At 36.9% G+C, this 21,929-nt stretch overlaps 4 protein-coding genes across 5 annotated transcripts in view; 3 read left to right on the top strand and 1 right to left on the bottom strand.

The window, feature by feature from the left end:
• LOC104733985 (calcium-transporting ATPase 8, plasma membrane-type) lies at positions 1,714–9,830 on the top strand. Its single transcript, XM_010453505.1, has 35 exons — positions 1,714–1,859; positions 2,489–2,674; positions 2,892–3,008; positions 3,095–3,131; positions 3,248–3,363; positions 3,458–3,589; positions 3,696–3,785; positions 3,873–3,942; positions 4,017–4,087; positions 4,186–4,269; positions 4,350–4,427; positions 4,521–4,595; positions 4,686–4,769; positions 4,920–5,002; positions 5,111–5,219; positions 5,316–5,371; positions 5,496–5,538; positions 5,642–5,725; positions 5,835–5,960; positions 6,049–6,114; positions 6,206–6,304; positions 6,404–6,514; positions 6,604–6,771; positions 6,988–7,047; positions 7,164–7,328; positions 7,552–7,668; positions 7,815–7,913; positions 8,099–8,236; positions 8,329–8,429; positions 8,522–8,567; positions 8,655–8,789; positions 8,876–8,983; positions 9,082–9,173; positions 9,303–9,412; positions 9,510–9,830. The coding sequence occupies exons 2-35, from the start codon at positions 2,531–2,533 to the stop codon at positions 9,518–9,520; spliced, it is 3,225 nt and encodes a 1,074-aa protein (XP_010451807.1). The 5' UTR covers positions 1,714–1,859; positions 2,489–2,530; the 3' UTR covers positions 9,521–9,830.
• Positions 10,348–13,030, top strand: LOC104733980 (uncharacterized membrane protein At1g06890-like). Its single transcript, XM_010453498.2, has 7 exons — positions 10,348–10,946; positions 11,125–11,285; positions 11,386–11,594; positions 11,695–11,788; positions 11,973–12,139; positions 12,234–12,404; positions 12,517–13,030. Exons 1-7 carry the CDS (start codon positions 10,856–10,858, stop codon positions 12,806–12,808), a joined length of 1,185 nt encoding a protein of 394 aa, XP_010451800.1. The 5' UTR covers positions 10,348–10,855; the 3' UTR covers positions 12,809–13,030.
• On the top strand, positions 13,337–17,257 carry LOC104733970 (coatomer subunit beta-1). The gene is made up of 6 exons (XM_010453492.2): positions 13,337–13,493; positions 13,805–15,853; positions 15,956–16,465; positions 16,551–16,636; positions 16,716–16,964; positions 17,074–17,257. Exons 2-5 carry the CDS (start codon positions 13,808–13,810, stop codon positions 16,921–16,923), a joined length of 2,850 nt encoding a protein of 949 aa, XP_010451794.1. The 5' UTR covers positions 13,337–13,493; positions 13,805–13,807; the 3' UTR covers positions 16,924–16,964; positions 17,074–17,257.
• The window catches only part of LOC104733965 (auxin efflux carrier component 2-like), a 6,364-nt gene continuing 3,213 nt past the window's right edge, over positions 18,779–21,929 (bottom strand). Inside the window, exons 1-8 of one of the 2 annotated variants that reach the window (XM_010453486.2) lie at positions 21,489–21,812; positions 20,873–21,317; positions 20,433–20,723; positions 19,975–20,257; positions 19,795–19,880; positions 19,535–19,692; positions 19,335–19,411; positions 18,779–19,154 (exon numbers count right to left, since the gene is read on the bottom strand). In XM_010453486.2, the coding sequence (XP_010451788.1) occupies positions 19,088–19,154; positions 19,335–19,411; positions 19,535–19,692; positions 19,795–19,880; positions 19,975–20,257; positions 20,433–20,723; positions 20,873–21,317; positions 21,489–21,761 (1,680 nt within the window). In that variant the 5' untranslated portion in view covers positions 21,762–21,812 and the 3' untranslated portion in view covers positions 18,779–19,087. Of the gene's footprint in view, positions 19,155–19,334; positions 19,412–19,534; positions 19,693–19,794; positions 19,881–19,974; positions 20,258–20,432; positions 20,724–20,872; positions 21,318–21,488; positions 21,813–21,929 lie in introns of those variants that run through there. The other variant, XM_010453489.2, reaches the window with a different exon arrangement.

Below are 21,929 nucleotides of genomic sequence, written 5' to 3'. Positions count from 1 at the left end.
TTAAAACAATTAATTATGGTCTTAGTTCATTTAATACTAATATAATTACCATAACCTATTCGACATAAAATATTCCCATCGCAAATCTAATCTATACACTTTACAGGTGTTCCTACTTATTAGTGGGTGTTCCTACTTTACAGATTTGCGTTGATACAGAAGTAACTAGTAGGGGTCTCCTCTAAGGCTAATTTTCAAAAAGGGACCCCTTGAGATCTTTTTCTTCCCATATATGTAAACAGGTACAATCTCTCAATATCAAAGTAATATTTTTTTTGTTTGTGGGTAAATTATATGCTTAGGTGGATCGTTTTATTCGTTTGGCATCCGTGGAATGAACATGATATGTTGTTGAGTGAGTGTACTTGGGATCGCTTCTCATTAACGTCTGCGAAACAAACATTTATTCATCATCACCCTACCACCCAGACGTAACTTCGTTTTTTGACATACCGTGTTTCCGCGTTTACAAAAAAAAACACAGTTTACCTTTTTTCCCCCGATTGAGCAATTTTAATGGTGACTACTAAGAAGAGTTACGATATTACTTGAATTCTTTGTAATGTTTGTTTTGTATATACTGAAGGCGTCGGTGCATTAAGACAAAGAGTTTGTACTTTAAATGAAAGTTGCTTAACCAATGCTTTCTACTAAGGAAACGAAAATATACTAATCTAATTGTATGCATAATGAATAGGTCAGTAACATAGTTTTCTTTTGTTAAATATAAACAATGCTCAGATTTGAGTAGTCCAAAGTTCAAAATCATCCTCTCTCCATATAAAACTCACCCTATGGATTCGAATTCTGAAAAAGCAGTTATACTGTATATCGAAATTTCAAGGATTAAGGCAACCCGAATATGCAAATCTATACACGTTTTGTTTGTCTATTTGTTGATAAATGCAAATTTCCAAATTAATTATACTTATACAAGAAGAGACCATACAAGTACTCTGCCAAATAACATACTTATGTCAAAAATTAAAAAAACATACTTCCACAGTTTCAATTTTAAAATAAGTTTAATTTTCAATTGTTTACTTAAATTATTAAATGATAAGACACATATTTACAGAATTAAGATAATTAAAGTTTAGTTATAAAATTTAAATATCACATGTTTAAAACTGGTAACAAAATTATTCGAAGGAGAGCTTTTTCTTGTTAAACTTATCTTTTTTCTTTACTTTGATTTTTCCTTTTCATAAGACAGAATCCTTTTAGTTAAAGTAATAATCCACAGTTTAATTTGATTTTTCATACTTATGTCAACAAAGCACCATACTTATATAGTTACATTATTCCACAATTTTCAATTTTAAATAAGTTTAATTTTCAATTTTATTTATTTGATTTTTAAAAAAAAAATAATTATTAGATGATAATACACATACATATAAAATTTAAACAACACATGTTTTAAACTGGTAACAAAAAATCCAAAGGAAAGTTTTATTTTCTTGTTAACATTATCTTTTTTACTTTTCATTAGATAGATTCCTTTTAGTTAAAGTATTAATCCAGATATTTATTTAATATTTTTAAACAAAAAATAAAATAAAAAAGGAAAATAATGTCACCAGCATTAATTTAACGCGTGCCACGTAGCGTAAGTAGTCAAGAAAATTGAAATTACCCATAACGGCCCAATGACATTCTAATTTAGTTTATTATAAATGTTTTAGGATTTTTGTTCACTACTCTCTCCTCTCATATAACCCTAGATCTATATATATGCTCCTTTACTGTTCTATCTCAAAGTTTAGAGACCCCTTTCTCCACCTTTTTTTTTTCTCCCCGGCGGTAAACTTACTTACATTCCCCGGCCAACTTACACCGGTGGTTTCTCTCTCCAGGTAGACATCGTTTTTTTTTTTTCGTCTCGATGTTCGCTTCTCAAACCGACTACGAAACGAGCTTAATATATTTTAATTATTTTTTAATTTGTTTTTAATTAAGATTTTGCAGTGTTGGTCGCTTTGTCTCCTTTTGTTCTTCTTCTTCTTCTTCTTCGTTTCTTTTTTTAGTCTTACTCGTTTTGAATTTTTGTTGACTAGTATACTGAAAAGTAACCGCTTCATAGAGCGACTCGTGTTCTTCGATTNTTTTTTTTTTTTTTTTTTTTTTTTTTAAATCAAGGCTAATGTCCAGGAATTTTGAAGAAATCTGAGAAAATCTTCCTCTGATTTTGAAACTAGGTTGGATTTGTACGCACTTACTGTATTTATTTTATTATTTTCTCGGGAAAAAAAAGCTTCGCTGTATTTTTTTTTCCCAGAGAGAAGATACTTTGTTTGGAAGAGATATTTATCTTTTTCCTCTTTTTTTTTTTNTTTTTTTTTTTTTTTTTTTTTTGTTTGGTTCCTTCCTGAGAAATTGCTTTTTTTCCTGCTTGTTATTTCACGTGGTTGTCGAAAGCTGAAGCAACCTTTAAACAGAAACCTTACTTATCTTTCTTTCGTTTTTGTTTTTTTTTCTCTATCAGTGATTTTGAGATTTAGGGATTTGAGTGGTCTCGCCTGCAACGATGACGAGTCTGTTAAAGTCGTCTCCGGGACGACGCCGTGGAAGCGATTTGGAATCTGGTAAGAGTGAACACCATGACTCTGATAGCGATACGTTCTACATCCCTGGGAAGAATGCTTCAATCGAACGACTCCAACAGTGGAGAGTAAGACCTACTTCTTTTTTTTCTCTGCGTCTTACTGTTGATTTTGCAGATGATGTTTGTTTTGCTTTTATGAAACAAATTGTTTTAGGGCTAATACTTGCTTAATCTGTAAAATCAGTGATTTCGTTGATGTTGTTGTATGTTATTTCGGAAATTGGATTGTTCTTTTATGTTTGGGTTAACAATGTATGGTGTTTTTTTTTTTTTTTGGTTGTAGAAAGCTGCGCTGGTTCTCAATGCCTCCAGGAGATTCCGATACACCATGGACTTGAAGAAGGAGCAAGAAACCATGGAGATGAGAAAGAAGATCAGAAGTCATGCTCATGCTCTTTTGGTAAATTTTATTTGGTAGTTGGTAAGTCATGTCTTTGTCATGATATGTTGCATTTTACTGACTAGCTTTTTCTATTTCTCTTTCAGGCTGCAAATCGTTTCATGGATATGGGGCGTGAGCAAGGTAATTTTTGCAAACTTGTGTGTACTTTGGTGTTGTGCATAATCTTGTTCTGAATGTTGTGAAGCGATTCTTTGTGTGTGAACTTGTTTGCTGCGGTCTTTTTTTTTTGCTCTCAGGAGGTGAAAAACCAACAGCGTCTGCCACTCCGGCTGGGGATTTTGGAATTACTCCTGAACAGCTTGTCATTATGTCAAAAGATCACAACAATGGTTCGCTGCAGCAATATGGAGGGGTAAGTTTTTCAGTTATGATACGCGCTTGTGTCTGGTTATATTTATTGTTCGTCTCTCGTTAACTTAATGGTATGTATGTTTTTGTTGCATCAGCCTCAAGGATTGTCAAGCTTGCTCAAGACTGATCCAGAGAAAGGTATCAGTGGAGATGACGATGACTTGCTAAAGCGCAAGACCATTTATGGTTCAAACACCTATCCTCGCAAGAAAGGGAAAGGGTTTCTGGTATGATGATGCATATTGGATTTTTGTTATGTGTTGCTTGAAATTAGGTTTTCCCTGCTCACTTTTTCTCACAAGGCTGTTGGTTTTTTTTTGTTATTAATCACAGAGGTTTCTTTGGGATGCTAGCCATGATCTCACGTTGATCATTTTGATGGTTGCTGCGGTAGCGTCTTTAGCTCTTGGCATAAAAACAGAGGTATGCAATGAAATCAGTTAGTTAGATCTGGCTCTTCCCACTTTCATAAGTGTAATATGCAATTTAACCTGTAACAAACATCGACAGGGTATCAAAGAAGGATGGTATGATGGAGGAAGCATTGCATTTGCAGTGATTCTTGTGATTGTTGTCACAGGTAATTTAACCTTTTCAATATGAGAATTTTGATAATGTCTCTTAATGCTATTCTGATGCTTTATTCTTCTGCAGCGGTCAGTGACTACAAACAGTCTCTCCAGTTTCAAAACTTGAATGATGAAAAGAGAAACATACATCTGGAGGTATAGATTTTCACCAATGTAGTCTTTTCTCTTTCCTCAATACTCTTTTTCTTGTTCCTTCCTTAGTTTACAATACACTCTCTGTTGATTGCTTACAGGTGGTAAGAGGTGGAAGACGAGTGGAAATTTCAATCTATGACATTGTGGTGGGTGATGTCATACCTCTCAACATTGGAAATCAGGTTGGTCTATTCTCTCCTTTTCATTTTGTTTTTTTGTCCGTATTACTATGTGTCTAATCGAAATTAAACATTGTCTTTAGGTTCCTGCGGATGGAGTGCTGATATCTGGCCACTCTCTTGCCCTTGATGAGTCTAGCATGACTGGAGAGAGCAAAATCGTGTGTTTCTTGATTCTTATTATATTGACATTGTTGCCTTTCTCGTCTCGCTTTGGTATAACTTCTAACTGATGACTTTCGTTTTCTGTCTAGGTTAACAAAGACGCTAGCAAGGACCCATTCCTAATGTCTGGCTGTAAAGTGGCAGATGGAAATGGTGCTATGCTGGTAGGGTTCCTCGCTAATTTTTCTTGTTCCATTGTAGAACTGATGTCTCAGGAGATAGCTGTTATATGTATGTTCTTTTCTTATTGCAAGGTTACTGGTGTTGGAGTCAACACTGAATGGGGATTGCTGATGGCCAGCATTTCTGAAGACAATGGTGAAGAAACTCCCTTGCAGGTTGATTTTTTGGATCATTGCTAACCGAATCTTTAAATTGTAAAATTAAGCTAATCTTTGACTTGCTTGAACCAGTTGGATTTTTTAGATCATTGCTAGCTGAATCTTTGAATTTTTAAATTAAGCGAATGTTTGACTTGCTTGAACCAGGTGCGCTTAAATGGGGTAGCAACTTTTATTGGTTCCATTGGCTTAGCAGTTGCTGCTGCTGTGCTAGTGATTCTCCTGACTCGGTATGGATTTTTATTGATTTTTTGGAACTCAACCATATCATCATCAATTTGTGAGAACAACCCTAGCTGACATTATGCAACAATTACGTTGTTTGTCTTTTTTTACAGGTATTTCACCGGTCACACTAAAGACGTAGGTGGAGGTCCTCAATTTATTAAAGGAAAGACAAAAATTGGTCATGTAGTTGATGATGTGGTCAAAGTTATTACTGTAGCGGTATGTTTTCTAGTTAACCATCTTAGTCTAGTATGGAGCCGGCAGTAAAAATCTTTAATTTTCTCTAGAAACGCTAATACTCGGTTGTTGCTGCAGGTTACAATTGTCGTAGTGGCAGTGCCTGAGGGTCTTCCATTGGCTGTTACTCTAACGTATGTATTCCTATCTTGGTTATACCTGACCCTTTCACTACTTTTGTCTGGTAGTTTCATAGTGAAGAGCTTACTTTTCTTTGCTGATAATATTTTGCTTTTCTTCTATTTTGTTTTGTTTCAGCCTTGCCTATTCGATGAGGAAAATGATGGCAGATAAGGCTTTGGTATGATGATTGTTACATTCTCTTTCAATCTTTCTTGTGTGATGGGAGGGATCAATTCTTTTATCTTTTCTACTATATAGCATGACAAAAATTTGATTTGCAGGTGCGGAGGCTATCTGCTTGTGAGACAATGGGTTCTGCTACCACTATTTGCAGCGATAAGACTGGAACACTAACCTTGAATCAGGTGTGTTTTGTGCTTATAAATAAGTCTGGTTCACTCCATGTTTAGAGTAAGACTCAAGTGAACAGTTTCACCACTTGATGTTACTAAACGTTTCTATTGTATTTTAAAGATGACAGTGGTTGAGTCTTATGCTGGGGGCAAGAAAACAGATACTGCACAATTGCCAGCAACTATCACTTCTTTAGTCGTTGAAGGAATATCCCAAAACACAACTGGTAGTATTTTTGTCCCAGAGGTAAGTTTGAAGCTTTTATATCTTGAATGAAAATCAGAGTTTTTAGTTAGTTCTTTAACATGGCTCATGGGATTTTATTTTCTGACAGGGCGGTGGTGAGTTAGAGTTGTCTGGTTCACCAACGGAAAAGGCTATTCTTGGCTGGGGAATCAAGGTTTGATTCTTAAGTTTTTATTGTTTTTGAGTTCCTACACAGTTTTACAACTATGAGTGGAAGATTGATTTCTATGTTTTCTCTCTTTCAGCTGGGAATGAATTTCGAGACAACCAGATCACAGTCTTCTATCCTTCATGCTTTCCCGTTTAACTCAGAGAAGAAACGTGGTGGTGTTGCTGTAAAAACGGTAAATGTCTGCTTCTTAAGTGTAGATACTATGCGTTTATGGGGGATTAAATCATTTTTCTTTATTTCAACATATTCTTTTTCCAATTTTACTTTTCAGGCTGATGGTGAAGTTCATGTTCACTGGAAAGGAGCTTCTGAAATTGTCCTGGCATCATGCAGAAGCTACATCGATGAGGATGGTAATGTGGCACCAATGACTGAAGAAAAGGTTTGTGAAAAGAACTTATTAACTCTTTGAAAGCGGGTGTATCTGTAATTTACCCCCAGTGCCTTATCCAATTTCTTTGTTGTTCCCAGGCATTGTATTTCAGGAATGGAATTGAAGAGATGGCTGGAAGAACCTTACGATGTGTTGCACTGGCCTTTAGAACCTTTGAGGCTGAAAAGGTCCCAACAGGCGAAGAGCTCTCAAAGTGGGTACTCCCAGAGGATGACCTTATTTTACTAGCTATAGTAGGCATAAAGGTAACGATCAATTTGGTTTTTTTGCTTTATCCAATGATTAGTCAAATATACAATTTGTTGTTTTTGTGGCTCTCGTCCTTTGAGATCGCTTTTAACATTTCACATTGCATATTACTCTATTTTTAGACACAGTTTTTTAGATCAGACAACAACCTGCATGTCATGTCCTGCAATATTCGTGGTAGATTTTCTTATCAAAATGTTTGAAATGCGCAGGATCCATGTAGACCAGGAGTCAAAGATTCAGTTCAGCTGTGTCAAAATGCTGGTGTCAAGGTACTTCTTTTGTTCGATTAAATTATATTAAAAAATAAAGTCAGAAAGGCTAATGACGAAGATTATTGGTTAGCTTGTTATTAACACTTCATGATAATACTGTATGTTGAATTCAGGTCCGTATGGTGACTGGTGATAATATCCAAACTGCCAGGGCTATTGCTCTGGAGTGTGGAATATTAACTTCAGATGCAGATGCCTCCGAGCCTACTCTCATTGAAGGAAAATCATTCCGTGCGATGACTGATGCAGAAAGGGACAAGATTAGTTCCAAAATCTCGGTACTGTTCACAATACTGCTTTTTTAATTCTTCGTTTGAATGTCTTAGTCTAATTCTGGGAGGTGTGGCCTGTCTTCAGGCTTCACCCAATACTCTCCCTTATACATCAGATACATCAGTTATTGTAATATGATATATAGTACATCAGATACATCAGTTATTGTAATATGATATAGTAGTAACAGCCTAAACTGAAATTGACTTGGTTACTTTACATGTGTAGGTTATGGGCCGATCATCGCCCAATGACAAACTTTTGCTAGTACAATCTCTGAGAAGACAAGGGCATGTTGTTGCTGTCACCGGAGATGGGACCAATGATGCTCCTGCATTACACGAGGTATAGAAAAAAACTCAAACAATAGAAGAATTTTACTGAATTTTAAATTGATTATGTCGAAATCTAAAAGTTTCGCTTTCCCAAGTATTTAATCAGACAACCGAACATTTTCTCATTGGTGTGGAACTTTTTGAGTGGATTTGCAGGCAGATATTGGTCTTGCTATGGGAATAGCAGGAACAGAAGTGGCTAAGGAGAGTTCGGATATCATCATCCTGGATGACAACTTTGCTTCAGTTGTCAAGGTATGCTCAAAATCACCTTTTTCCTCATTATAGAATTCTTCCTGGTCTCAAGGTCTGTAAAGTACATAATCTACTTCATTGCCCGAATTATTCCAGATATTGGGCATAATACAGAATGTGTTTCTTGCAATTAAATCTGATTATGCGGTATTCCAACCTTAAACTTGGGTGGCTTTACTATGTAGGTTGTTCGCTGGGGAAGATCAGTCTATGCCAACATTCAGAAATTCATCCAGTTTCAGCTCACAGTCAATGTCGCTGCTCTCATAATTAATGTCGTAGCTGCTATTTCAAGTGGTGACGTTCCACTTACCGCTGTGCAGGTTTGAGTTTCTGTTGCATTTGGCTCTTTTCTACCCTTTTTCTCTCTATATCTAGTTTTGTTCATACATTTGGCGTTTTCTTTATTATACAGCTTCTCTGGGTTAATCTCATTATGGACACTCTTGGAGCATTGGCTTTGGCTACTGAACCACCCACTGATCACCTCATGGGGAGGCCTCCGGTTGGCAGAAAGTACTGTTTTTGCTACTTTTAGTTTCACATTCAAACTTGGTATGACATTTGGTTTTCTAGACTTATCGGTGTGCTTTGACTTCTTTATGCAGAGAACCTCTTATTACCAACATCATGTGGAGAAACTTGCTGATTCAGGTAAAATTTCAGTGCATAACTTTCTGATTATTGGAAATCACCCCCTAGTATAGATATTAATAGAAAGTTGCAATTTTAATCGTTCAGGCTATCTATCAAGTGAGTGTATTGTTAACACTCAATTTCCGAGGGATAAGCATACTTGGCCTGGAACATGAAGTGCCTGCACACGCCACCAGAGTGAAGAACACAATTATCTTCAACGCCTTTGTTCTCTGCCAAGTGAGTTGATTAAATCAGAGTCTTGTTTACCGTTTATAAAACCAGAATGTCAACCATTTATGTTAATCAAACTATTTTGTTAACAGGCTTTCAATGAGTTTAATGCTCGTAAACCAGACGAGAAGAACATCTTCAAAGGTGTGATCAAGAATCGTCTCTTCATGGGTATAATAGTCATAACTCTCGTCCTCCAGGTAAATAATAATTCTGTCCAGCTTAAAAAACATTGTAAATTACATTTCATAAACCCTTTTGTTCATTCCATAAAAACTGCCATGTTTTCTTTTGTCAGGTTATCATTGTTGAGTTCCTCGGTAAATTTGCTTCGACAACGAAACTTAACTGGAAACAATGGCTGATATGCGCTGCGATTGGTGTTATCAGGTCACTTTTATTATATATGTTTTACATAAATGCCTGCTAGATAGATACATATATCTTATATATACAAGAAATGCTTGTCGAAAACATTACTAACGTGATAGTTGTTGAACCTTTGTTTTCTTTGACCAGTTGGCCTCTTGCTTTGGTCGGGAAATTCATTCCGGTGCCTGCAGCTCCATTAAGCAACAAGCTCTCAGCACTAAAATGCTGGGGCAAGAAGAAAAAGTCTTCTGGAGAAGGTAATATAACTTTACACAGCTTGTGATTATTAACTGAACTAAACATCCAAAGTAGGAGTAGGGACGGAAGTATTAATAAGTGTTGCTTTTGTGCCAGGTTCGCTCTGATATGGAGGGCGGTTTTATCTCTCTCAGATACTCGTGAGTTTGTCTGCTACTCTTAGGACTAACAAAAAAAAAGGCGTTTGGTTTGGTTGGTATGGAATTTATTTGATGATACACTACGGAAAGCCCCAAAGTACAGTTTTCGGGTTATGTTTGGTCGGGCAAATTCGGAATTCTGGTTTTTTCTTTTTGGTTCTTTATTTTTGTAATATGATGATGATTGGATTACAACCTTTGGAATCACTACTGCTACGCGTAAAGTTTTTTAACCAAGGAATCAAAGTCGGAAAGAATGGAAATCTTGATTTCTGTACGCCCTAGTTTATTCAAATGAGCAAAGAACAAAAATCTAACAATAAGCACACCTCAGAAGAAATCAGTAAACTTTAAATATTTGTGTTAAAATCTTGTTACGATTGAAACGCAGTAGAGTGCGGAATTTCAAGTAATCAAGTGTTACAGACCAATGGTGTGGTGTGGTTAAACCTGATGCAATGGTGTGGTTAAATATAGTTTTTGAAAACCTGATGCAATGGTGTGGTTAAATATAGATAGTGTGAAAAAACGTAAAATAGGAAGTCCCACGTCTCAGAGATATGTCGCCACGTCATAAGACTGATTATCGGATACGGAAATCACTCAGTGAAAAAGCCAAAAGCAAAAAGTCCCACTCGGTTTTTGTCTTTCTGTCCACTGATTTTATTTTATTCCTTATTTTGTTCCTCCGTCGACTAAAGCTATTTTTTACAATATAAAAATAATTAATTTTTTAGCTTTATCCATATAAGAAAAAAAAAAAAAAACACGGAGAAAATAAACAAATACGCGTGAAAGAAAGAAAGAAAGAAGAAGAGGAGACTGTTGTGTTGTTGTACTGATGAGCGAGGAGGACTAGAAAAAGAGTGTTGTTGTTTGCTCTCTCTCTCTCTCATCACATTCCCTCTTCCTTTAAAAAGTGACAGAGAGCCACAGAAGAAGAAGACATTGTTGCCTCTGTTCGTTTTAAAATGGTCGGTGAAGAACCGTGATTTGCTCAAATCAGGATATCATTACTGATTACTCTCTCTCTCTCTCTCTCTCTCTCCTTCAATCTCCATCTTCCCGTTATCTCCGCCACGTGTTTCTCTCTTTTTGTCTCCTTCAATTCTTCACAAATCTTCTAATCTCACAAACGAACAGTACTCCTAATACTTCTTAACTGTATACACACACACACCCTTCTTCGATTTTCCCCTTTTGTTTTGCTATGTGGGTCATTGTTGCTTCTCTTACTCTTGGCTTATGAGTTTTTTCGAATCTGGAAAAAACTTTTAAAAAAAGCTCTGATAGAAGAAACCAATGTTACTGACACCTAAGATGTTTAGTTCTTGGCTTCGTAAAGATGTTAAGAAGATTCTCAAACGCAAAGACAGTGATGCTGGTGAAAAAGGTTTGATTTTTTTTTTTTAAAAAGCTTAAAACTTTACACTTCAATTTCAATTCACATGGCCTTTTTGATTTTCAATTACTCTGTCGATCTGATTTTGATTTTGATTTCATAGTTTAGGGTTCGTTGAAAGACTTGATTTTTGAATTTTGTTCTGGTAAAAATGGGGTTTCTGATTCAGGAAAAGCATTGGAGGACTTACGAGCTTCGTTATTTAATAGATTCCGTTCACCGGAAACTCCAAAGAGACAGCAACAACAACAACATCGTATCTGTGGCCCTACCGTTGCTCTCTCTTTTAATTTCGTTGTTGCTATTAGCATTATCTTCATCAACAAATGGGTACTTAACTTTTTTGTTAACTAAACCAATCAATCTTCATTTTGTGTTAACTACATCATCAAAGTAATCAGCTTTTTCTTTTTTCTCTTTTTGATTTCAGGTGCTTAAAAACATAGGCTTTGAGTTTCCAGTGTTCCTCACATTCATTCACTACATTGTAGCTTATCTGTTAATGGCTCTTCTCAAATCCTTTTCCCTCCTCCCTGCTTCACCTCCTTCCACGAAATCATCTTCTCTTCCCCTCTATACTCTTGGCATTGTAATGTCACTCTCTACAGGACTTGCTAATGTTAGCCTTAAGTATAACAGGTTCTTGAATAAGATTCTCTTATCTCCTTTGGTTTTCTTATATTGCGCAGTCTCTCAGATTGTAACTCACTGCAGTTTTGTTCATTGTTTATGTTCTTAGTGTTGGGTTCTACCAAATGGCGAAAATCGCTGTCACGCCTTCTATTGTCTTTGCTGAGTTCTTATGGTATGGAAAGAGAGTTTCTTTCATGAAGGTAAATGAGTCTTTCTTTCTTTGTCCCATACAAGTTAGCTCCAAATTAGAAATCTGTAGTTGTTTTAGTACACAATTGGATTTGCAGTGATACCATTAGGACTAGAGTTTATAGAATTACAAAAAGGGATAAACTTTGGCATAGTGATGAGTAACCTTGCGGCTGATGATGTTTTTTTTTTCAGGTGGTTTCACTTACAGTTGTATCTGTAGGAGTTGCGGTTGCGACTGTAACTGATTTACAGTTTAGTCTGTTTGGTGCTTGTGTGGCATTCGCATGGATCATACCGAGCGCAACTAACAAAATCTTGTGGTCCAATATGCAACAACGAGAAAACTGGACTGCTTTAGCGTATGTGAATCAGATTCATCAGTTTTTAGTATCCCACTCATTCATTCTTGCTGTATCGACATCTCTCAATACCATCATCTGTTTTCATATCCAGGTTGATGTGGAAAACAACACCAATCACTCTGTTGTTTCTAGTGTCGATGATTCCGTTCTTGGATCCGCCAGGCGCTCTATCGTTCAATTGGAGCTTAGCCAACACATCCGCCATTCTTATTTCCGCTCTTCTCGGATTCTTTCTTCAATGGTCTGGAGCCTTAGCTCTCGGGTGAGTAAACATTTCCTATATTATTAGTGTGGTTAGTACATACAAGTTTCTTTTTTTTTTTGTTTGTTTAGTAATTGGTTCCTCAAGTCTAGTTTATGTCCATATTTTGCAGAGCAACTTCTGCAATTACGCATGTGGTGCTAGGGCAATTCAAGACTTGTGTCCTCCTCCTTGGAAACTACTACATTTTCGGGTCAAACAGTGGTTATATTAGCGTTTGCGGTGCGTTTGTGGCGATTATGGGGACTTCGTTATATACTTACCTTAACACAAGAGGTCAATCTCTTAAAGCTTCGTCGTCTTCTTCTTCTTCATCTTCTGCTCCTTCAGACAAGAAGTCAAGATTCAGTGATATTAAGGATGATGACAAGAATCTTGAACCTTACGGCTCCGAAGCAGTCTAGTCTTAGTCTAACTTTGTAGTATAGTTTTGATTTCCACATTTACATAGTTTTGATTCTAATTTTTAAACTTTTTTTTTGTTTGTGTTGATTTTTCAATTTTTTTCTAATTTCATCCCAGAAAAAATAAACAACTTTTGTATTGGCAGCAAGTCTTTTAAATTCCATTTTTTTTTGGTTTTCATCTGTATATATGTGCTGAATATATTTTGAAATTAAGTGAAATTGTTTTGAAAACAATTTTTTTTGTTCTATAGCAGTAAATTTATTAAATCTTTTTGATCTGCTGGTTGAATAAAGTTGGATTAATGGAATTAAGTTTATAATAAATTTACTACAAAATTGGGCTTAGAAGACCAAAAAAAAAAAGTCATGAAATGATAATGGGCTTATGGGCCGACTAAGCCAAATGGGTCGGGTTTTACTGCTAATTAAGTTTTTTTTTGCTTTCTCCGGATTGGTTGGGTTACGTCATTAGTCTTCTTAACTATTAAGTTAAATGTAATTATCTTTGACTGATTTGGATTAGTGGTGAAGAAATTAAACATACATTTAAATGGATGAATGGTCGACGACACCACACAGTTAAAAATTTCACTTGTACGATCGTTTTCCCCGAGATCCAAAACTCTGTAAATCTCAAGCCCACCTCCTCCGATTCGCCACCGCATCTCCCCCGTCATCTCCGGTTTGTAATTTTCTCTTTATCTCCCTCTTCTTCCGTTCGCATTATAATTTATTTTTTGAAATTCCGGTTAGTGCTTGAGTAGATCCGAATCTCTGGTGATCGATTCCGTTGATCCCATTCTAATATGTTTTGATGATGATTGTTTGATTACGATTCGCCTATCGGATCTTCAGATCTATTTTGTTTATCTCAGCACCATTGTTTTTACGATTTCGTAACTCAATTCTAGGGTTCCTTTGTCTCTTAGATCTATGCTTCATTTGGTACTTTTGAACTGAGATTAATCCTTTTGGTTGACGAAAAAAAAACAGAAGATGGAGAAATCATGTACGCTGCTCATTCACCATGACAAAGCAAGTCCTGCAGTAGCCAACGAGATCAAAGAAGCTCTCGAAGGAAACGACATAGAAGCCAAAATCGATGCCTTGAAGAACGCCATCATGCTTTTGCTCAACGGTGAAACTCTTCCTCAGCTTTTCATCACTATCATCAGATACGTTTTGACGTCTCCAGACCACACCATCCAGAAGCTACTGATTCTTTACCTTGAGACTATTGACAAAACCGATTCTAAAGGCAAAGTCTTACCTGAGATGATATTGGTATGTCAAACTCTCATGAACAACCTTGAGCATCCCAACGAGTATATCCGTGGAGTCACCTTGCGTTTGCTTAGCCGGTTGAGAGAGACTGAAGTTGTGGAGCCTTTGATTCCGTCACTTTTGCAAAATCTTGAGCATCGCCATCCCTTTGTACGTAGGAACGCTATTCTCGCTGTTATGTCCATATATAAGCTCCCACAAGGTGATCAGCTCTTGGTAGATGCACCTGAGACCATTGAGAAGCTTCTGTCAACGGAACAGGATCCTTCTGCCAAAAGAAACGCGTTTCTTATGCTTTTCAATTGCGATCAAGACCGAGCGGTAAACTATCTTCTGACTAATGTTGATAAGGTTTCTGATTGGGATGAATTGCTTCAGATGGTGGTTTTGGAATTGATCAAGAAGGTTTGTAGGACTAAGCCATCAGAGAAAGGGAAGTACATTAAGATTATTATAGCTTTGTTAAATGCACCTTCGTCTGCAGTTACTTATGAATGTGCCGGGACACTTGTTTCTCTGTCATCTGCTCCAACGGCTATTAGAGCAGCTGCCAACACCTACTGCAAGCTTCTTCTTTCTCAGAGTGACAACAATGTGAAGCTTATTGTGCTCGACAGGTTGAATGAGCTCAAAGCCTCTCATAGGGAGATCATGGTTGAGATGATCATGGATGTGCTAAGAGCACTCTCTAGCCCGAGTCTTGACATTCGCAAGAAGACACTTGATATTGTCCTTGAATTGATTACTCATCGGAATGTCAATGAGGTTGTGCAAACGTTGAAGAAAGAAGTTGTCAAGACACAAAGCGGAGAGCTTGAGAAGAATGGTGATTATAGACAGATGCTCGTCCAAGCCATTCACGCTTGTGCTGTCAAGTTCCCTGAAGTAGCAAGCGCTGTGGTACATCTTTTGATGGATTTCTTGGGTGACACTAATGTGGCTTCAGCTCTTGATGTGGCTGTCTTTGTCAGAGAGATCATTGAATCGAACCCGAAATTGAGGGTTTCAATCATAACTCGCTTGCTGGACACCTTCTATCAGATTCGAGCTGCAAAGGTTTTCCCTTTTGCGCTTTGGATTGTTGGGGAATATTGCCTATCACTCTCTGAAGTTAAGAGTGGCATAGCAACCATCAAGCAATGCCTCGGTGAGATGCCATTTTTCTCTGCTTCCGAAGAAGCAGAGTCAACTGATTCCTCAAACAAGACTCCGCAGAACACCGCTGCGATAGTTTCCTCTAGAAGACCTGCCATTCTTTCTGATGGAACTTATGCTACCCAAAGTGCTGCTTCTGAGACCGTATTCTCTCCATCTACAGTTGCTCAGGGATCATTGGCTTCTGGGAATTTGAGATCTCTTATCTTAACTGGTGATTTTTTCCTTGGCGCTGTGGTTGCTTGCACATTGACTAAACTTGTTCTCAGATTGGAGGAAGTACAGTCATCCAAAACTGAGATTAACAGGGCGAAAACACAAACTTTACTCATCATGGTGTCTATGTTGCAACTAGGGCAATCTCATGTTGTTCCGCATTCAATTGATCCCGACTCTTATGAAAGGATTGTACTCTGCATAAAATTAATTTGCCACACAAGTGACGAGATGAAGAAGATATGGTTGGAATCCTGTCGCCAGAGTTTTGTCAAAATGCTCTCCGAGAAACAGCTACGAGAACTTGAGGAACTTAAAGCCAAGGCCCAAATATCTAACGCTCAACCTGATGATCTCATTGATTTCTTCCATCTGAAGAGTAGAAAGGTATTGAAATCCCAACATTGTTATCTTTTCATATATACACCATCGTAGCATTATCTTATTGTTGGTCTGACTCTGGATGTACTTGTGAAAATTCTCTCTCAGGGTATGAGTCTACTTGAGTTAGAAGACCAAGTACAAGACGACCTAAAACGTGCAACCGGTGAATTCACCAAGGACGAAAATGATGCAAACAAGCTTAACCGCATTCTTCAACTCACAGGATTCAGCGATTCAGTCTATGCAGAAGCATACGTGACAGTCCATCACTATGACATAGTCCTTGATGTCACTGTTATTAACCGTACCAAAGAAACCCTCCAGAATCTGTGTTTGGAATTGGCGACCATGGGAGATCTAAAGCTTGTCGAACGTCCTCAGAATTACACACTTGCACCTGAGTCACAGAAGAAGATAAAAGCCAACATCAAGGTTTCCTCTACTGAAACTGGGGTCATATTCGGGAACATTGTCTACGAAACTTCAAATGTCACGGAACGAAACGTTGTGGTCCTTAATGACATACACATTGATATCATGGATTATATATCTCCTGCTGTGTGTTCAGATTCTGCATTCAGATCCATGTGGGCAGAATTCGAATGGGAAAATAAGGTATAAGTAAACCGCAATTTTCCTTCTTACTTGAAGCTATGTTTTGATAACTCAAACTGAATCTGGTGTTTTGTTTTGTTTCCAGGTGGCTGTAAATACCTTGATTCAAGACGAGAAAGAGTTTCTTGATCACATTATCAAATCAACAAACATGAAGTGCCTCACTCCAACGTAAGTTCCGCTTCTACTTAGTTTCCTTTATTATTAAGCTTGCGGCTTTCTCACTTGATTGTTCCTTTGTTTGTTCCAGATCTGTGTTAGAAGGCGACTGCGGGTTCCTCTCAGCTAACTTATACGCCAAGAGTGTGTTTGGCGAAGATGCTTTGGTGAATGTGAGTATCGAGAAACAAAGCGATGAAAAGCTTAGCGGTTACATAAGGATTCGAAGCAAGACACAAGGGATTGCTCTTAGTCTTGGAGATAAGATTACTCTTAAGCAAAAAGGAAAAAGTAGCTAAATACCAATAATCACTCACTATCCTCTCTCTTTTAAGTTCAGGTACTCTCACATTCATTAATTTTGAAGCTGCCAAATAGTGAAACTGCTTATGTTAGTTTCAGACTCAGTATCTTGTTCTCAGACAAATGTGTTATTCCAAATCTTTCAGGTTCAGAGCAACAACAATATTTGCGAATTCGAGTTTTTTTGTTTGTTTTATGAGCAGCAATTTTATGACAGGAATTTTCGATTATTACAATGAGGAAGAATAAAGTGTATGGACGGATCATGTTTTTAAAATTTGGGATTTGTGTCTTTTCATATTTAGTAAAAGTTTGATCAATTTTGATGCACTAAAGATCAAATAGCATGTTAGTAGATACTGATCATATAGGCTGGGCGCTAATATCTGCTTCAGTAAGCAGCAACCTATAGCTGTTGCGTTATAACTTGTAAAATTTGGCTAGCTATAGCTGTTGCGTTATAACTTATAAAATTTGGCTCCAATTTTTGTGAATGATCAAAGCATCAAAATCGAAAATTTTGTTTATGTAAGTTTATAATTAAAAAGATCTGATAAATTTTAGAAAACTGGACAATTCTACATTAGAGCTAGACTAGTATCCATAGCATACACAGTTACAGTACTTGGTAACTTTATAATTTGCCCAGGAAACAATATGCGTCAAAATGAAATAGTTCCTTAACTGTTTCACAATGTGGTGACTATACCTGATCATATCAACTTGAAACAGTATGAACATTAATTTGTGTTATACTATACAAGATAAGATTCACGAACCCAAAAAAAAAATAGCTTTAAAAGACATTAGAATAATAAGTTGCCTAGAGAGACAAGAGCTGTCACTGAGCAAATGTTGTCTCCTACTCAATGCACAAAAACTTCTGTAAACTTCAAAAACATTATAAATATGTTATTCTCTTAACGCATTTAAACAAATAATAGATATTTTTACGTGTGAAAGATATAAGATCTATTGTCAGATAAGTCATGACAAACTATATAATAGTATAGAGAGAAGAATTGTTATTGAATTTCATGTGTTGTTGTTCGTTCAATGTACGTTCCGACCAGAGAGCGAGTTCCAACGTCTATCTCATCGTTTTGATACCCCCACGTGATCGTTTTCACGTTATACAGTCAACTCCTCCAGAGGCAAGCCCATATTGTTTACACTGTTGTTAGATCAGAGATACATAATCAATTTGTCGAACACTTATCAGCATTTATCTTCCTAGTTCCTCACTCAATCAATCGTCTAAGATCAGGTGCTTCCGATTTGAAACGAATGGATAACATGAGCTGTTATGTATTCCGGAGCTTTATGCATCCAAACACACCAATTTTTCTCTGTATCAATCCAACAACCATCCGTGTAATATCTTATTGGTGACACAATTATGTTGTTGGATATACTTTTAGTAGTCACCTCTCTCATACACACATCATATCAGTTTTCACATATATATCGCCGCATCTAAATTTTATAAATATGTTGTTTCTAATGTTCTATATAATATAGGTGAAATAAAATACAGTATATAAAGATTTCCTTGTTCTTTACTCAATCAAAATGTGACTACTACCTTCAAGGCTTCAAGTGAATATTACGTTCACATACATATTTTCTTTTTGGTAAAAGACAACTTCACATACGAACAAAAATAAAACAAAATAAATGGAATTAAAGGTCAAATTTGGAAGGATTAGTGCATTTGATCCAAAACAAAATAAAAAATTTGTCTAGAGATTTAGAAAAGCACAAGATCGAATCTAAACACACTTTGCGCGATCTAGTATATGATTGAAATATTAGTGTAATATAATAACATGTTTCACGACCATCTATAAATAGAAAAACAAATAAATCAATTAAAAATTGTTATCATTGTACGCGCACATCCCAAAAATTTAATAAATGTAAACGAAAATTACAAAGAGTATCACGTACATGCATGTGCATATAAATTATACAAAGTTATCTAAAATTTCGACTATCATATGCTAATTAATGCAAACATTGCTGGTCCATCCACCTAAGCCTGACCTGGAATTAGTCTTTTCTCGTTCTTGTGATTTTTCTTTTTTTGAAAAGAAAAAAAGAAACTTCACATCTTTGGTCGTATCGCCTTTGATTCGCTAATACGTTTTGATCATAACTTTAAAGCCCCAAAAGAACGTAGTAGAGTACTGTTACAGGTAAAGCAACTAGCATTCCGAATATAACCCTGCAAAAATAAGCATAAAATTTAAAATTCAAAATATCAAAAAGTATTTGCTTCTTTATTTTAAGGTTTTGAAACTGAAGTTTAAAAATATTTTTAAAAACTTATATCAATCATGAACACATATATATTTAGAAGTCGTGCAAGTTTCAAATAGAGAAAAATTAATAATAATTAACTTACGCAGTGCTGAGAATATCAGGATGGACGTTATATTCCTTGGCGAAAACAAAAGGAACGATTCCTTGAGGAAGAGCAGCCTTCAATAATACAAAAAATTTCTTATCCATAATTGTGTATTTTAAGAAACGTTCAACACCACTAGTACTAAAGCATCAATTGTAAGTTAAGTTGAAATATAATAAGACTAAAGAGTAATTTACCTGAACGATGGCGATATGGAGGAGATCGCCTCGAATACCAATTGCGATTGAGGTGGCTGCGATCACGGCCGGTCCGGTCAAGAACCTTACTGCCATCGCAAACACTGCTACTGATTTTCCGCACGCAATAATCTTTGGTTGCAATGCCATAAACAGACCTATATATATCACCAATTAATAAACATAATATAATTAGCACACACAAAAAAAAATACCAAAGACTAGAAAGTATATGTAATTTATATGAAGAGGATCTATACCAAGACTAAACATAGCCATTCCAAGACCTGCATCAGATAATATCGAAATCGATCCACTCATTATAGTTGGCATCTTTATATTCCACCTGTCCCATAAAATGATCAACATTTAAGCAATTGACACCAATATACATTTGCTACCTTTTATATATGTGACGTGATGTATACTACTTTACTTACTTGTAGGAGACAAGAGACCAAGCAAGGCCAAAGAGACTAGAGTAAGTGTTAGGGTTTCGAATAAGTTTTCTCCAGACCATTATGAGTATTAGTCTTGTCATCACGCTGGCCGGCGGCATCTGCTGTTTCCTCGGACCAGGACCACCGTCTTCAACGTCACCGCCTTTTTTGCCCATGTAAGGTGACGAAGTTACCCCTGACTTCCCTTCGTTATTACCGTCTTGGTCCATCTCCACATGCCCTTTTCTTCCCGGTGTCATGTTCTCTATCAGATTTTGCATCGCTGTCACCATCAAATACAATAAATTTTAATATACTAAACTTAATTGACTATACATGATCGTTCCTCGAAAAAAATATTCACCGATTGACTATGATTCACTTTAGTATTTTTATAATTTTACAAAAAAGTACAAAAATATTTTTAGTATGAATTTAAAAATGGAAGATTAAAGAACCTTTAGTAGCGAGGTTGTCCTGAGGAGGAGGAGGAGGAGGAGGAAGAGGAGCTTTAGGGTCGGTAGATAAATCGGTGGAGGCACCTCTGGTCATAGCGTTCCTCGCGTTGGCTTCCGACACTGGAGAAGCACTCGAACTCCACACGAACATGTTCATCTCCTTGTTCTGTCCTCCTCCAGTACCAACTCCGCCTCCACCGCTTCCTCCCCCACCACTTTCCTTTTTCTTTACTCCAGCTGCTCCGCTCGTTGACCCCGTGAACATCGGGTTTGGTGGTGGGTACGAAGGAACTGACACCATAATTACAAAATATTATTTTTAAAAATTATTACAATTATAGTGCAACCAAACAATAATGAAATTGTCACAAATATATTTTTCCCCTAGATAGTAACATATATATATATATAAGAGCAAAATAAAAAGATAAATGTCATACCACTATTGTTATTGTATAACTCGCCACTCATACTTCTCCCACCTCTTCCTCCTTTCTTCGCCGTCTTCATGACTTCTTCATCAAAATTTGACGTTCTTGGCGTCACTCCTTTAGAAGACTGAAGTGAGTAAACATCTCCACCGGGACCAGCTCCTGCACCACCATAGCTATTGGTGTAACCGTGACGAGGGCTCGGAGCTTTGCTTGCGTTAAACATTGCGTAGAAATCTGTCTGATTAAAGCTCGAGGCTCTAGGCGTCGGCTCTCGTGACGACTGAACAGAGTAAATCTCCACGCCTGTGAGGTTTGAAGCTCTCGGCGTTATCATGGAAGAGTTAAGACCTCCGCCGTGAGATTTGTTGAACGATGAGATCATTGATGAGGCGGCGCTTGATCTTCGGACCACCACGTGGAGCTTTCCGTCGTCACCTATCTCCGCATCGGTCTGATTAACGATAAATCATATTTTTAGGAGATGAAGTAATATAAACCGAATATAACCGAACCGGTATTATAAGAAGGTTATTTTTCATAAGTAATAAGTTCTGCATGATATTTACAAAAACTTGTGACTAAGCTATAAATTTACTATATGAAACGGATCGAGTATTCAAACCTGGAGGGGTTCACGGCCATTGAGAGAGATAACATCAGAATCAACTCGGAAGGAAGTAATTGAACCGGCCGTTTCCGGGAACTGCTCGGAGATGAGAAGCTTAGCGCCACGGAACTCAAACAAGAAGAGCATTAGAGTATACCATATGATGCTCTGAAGCACCACGATTTGCACCATTAGGTTGCCGGAGAAGTCCCCGTACATAGCACGAAGCAATGGGATTCCCATAACCAACGTGTTCGGTAGTGTTGATAGTGAGAAGAGCGTTATCATCCATTCTAGGCTTCCCCTGCGGCTGAACGCCTGAATTCATATCACAATATACTCATCAGTGATTTAGTATATCTACAAACAGGAGAATATGTGCATGTGTAAGTTTGTTTAGAGAAACATAACTAGCTTTATAACTCTAAGGCTTAGCTAGTTATGTGAGGTTTGAAT

This window comes from Camelina sativa, chromosome 2, assembly GCF_000633955.1.
Source record: "Camelina sativa cultivar DH55 chromosome 2, Cs, whole genome shotgun sequence".
In the NCBI taxonomy this organism is placed as follows: domain Eukaryota; kingdom Viridiplantae; phylum Streptophyta; class Magnoliopsida; order Brassicales; family Brassicaceae; genus Camelina; species Camelina sativa.
This window is presented reverse-complemented; position numbering and strand designations above follow the sequence as displayed.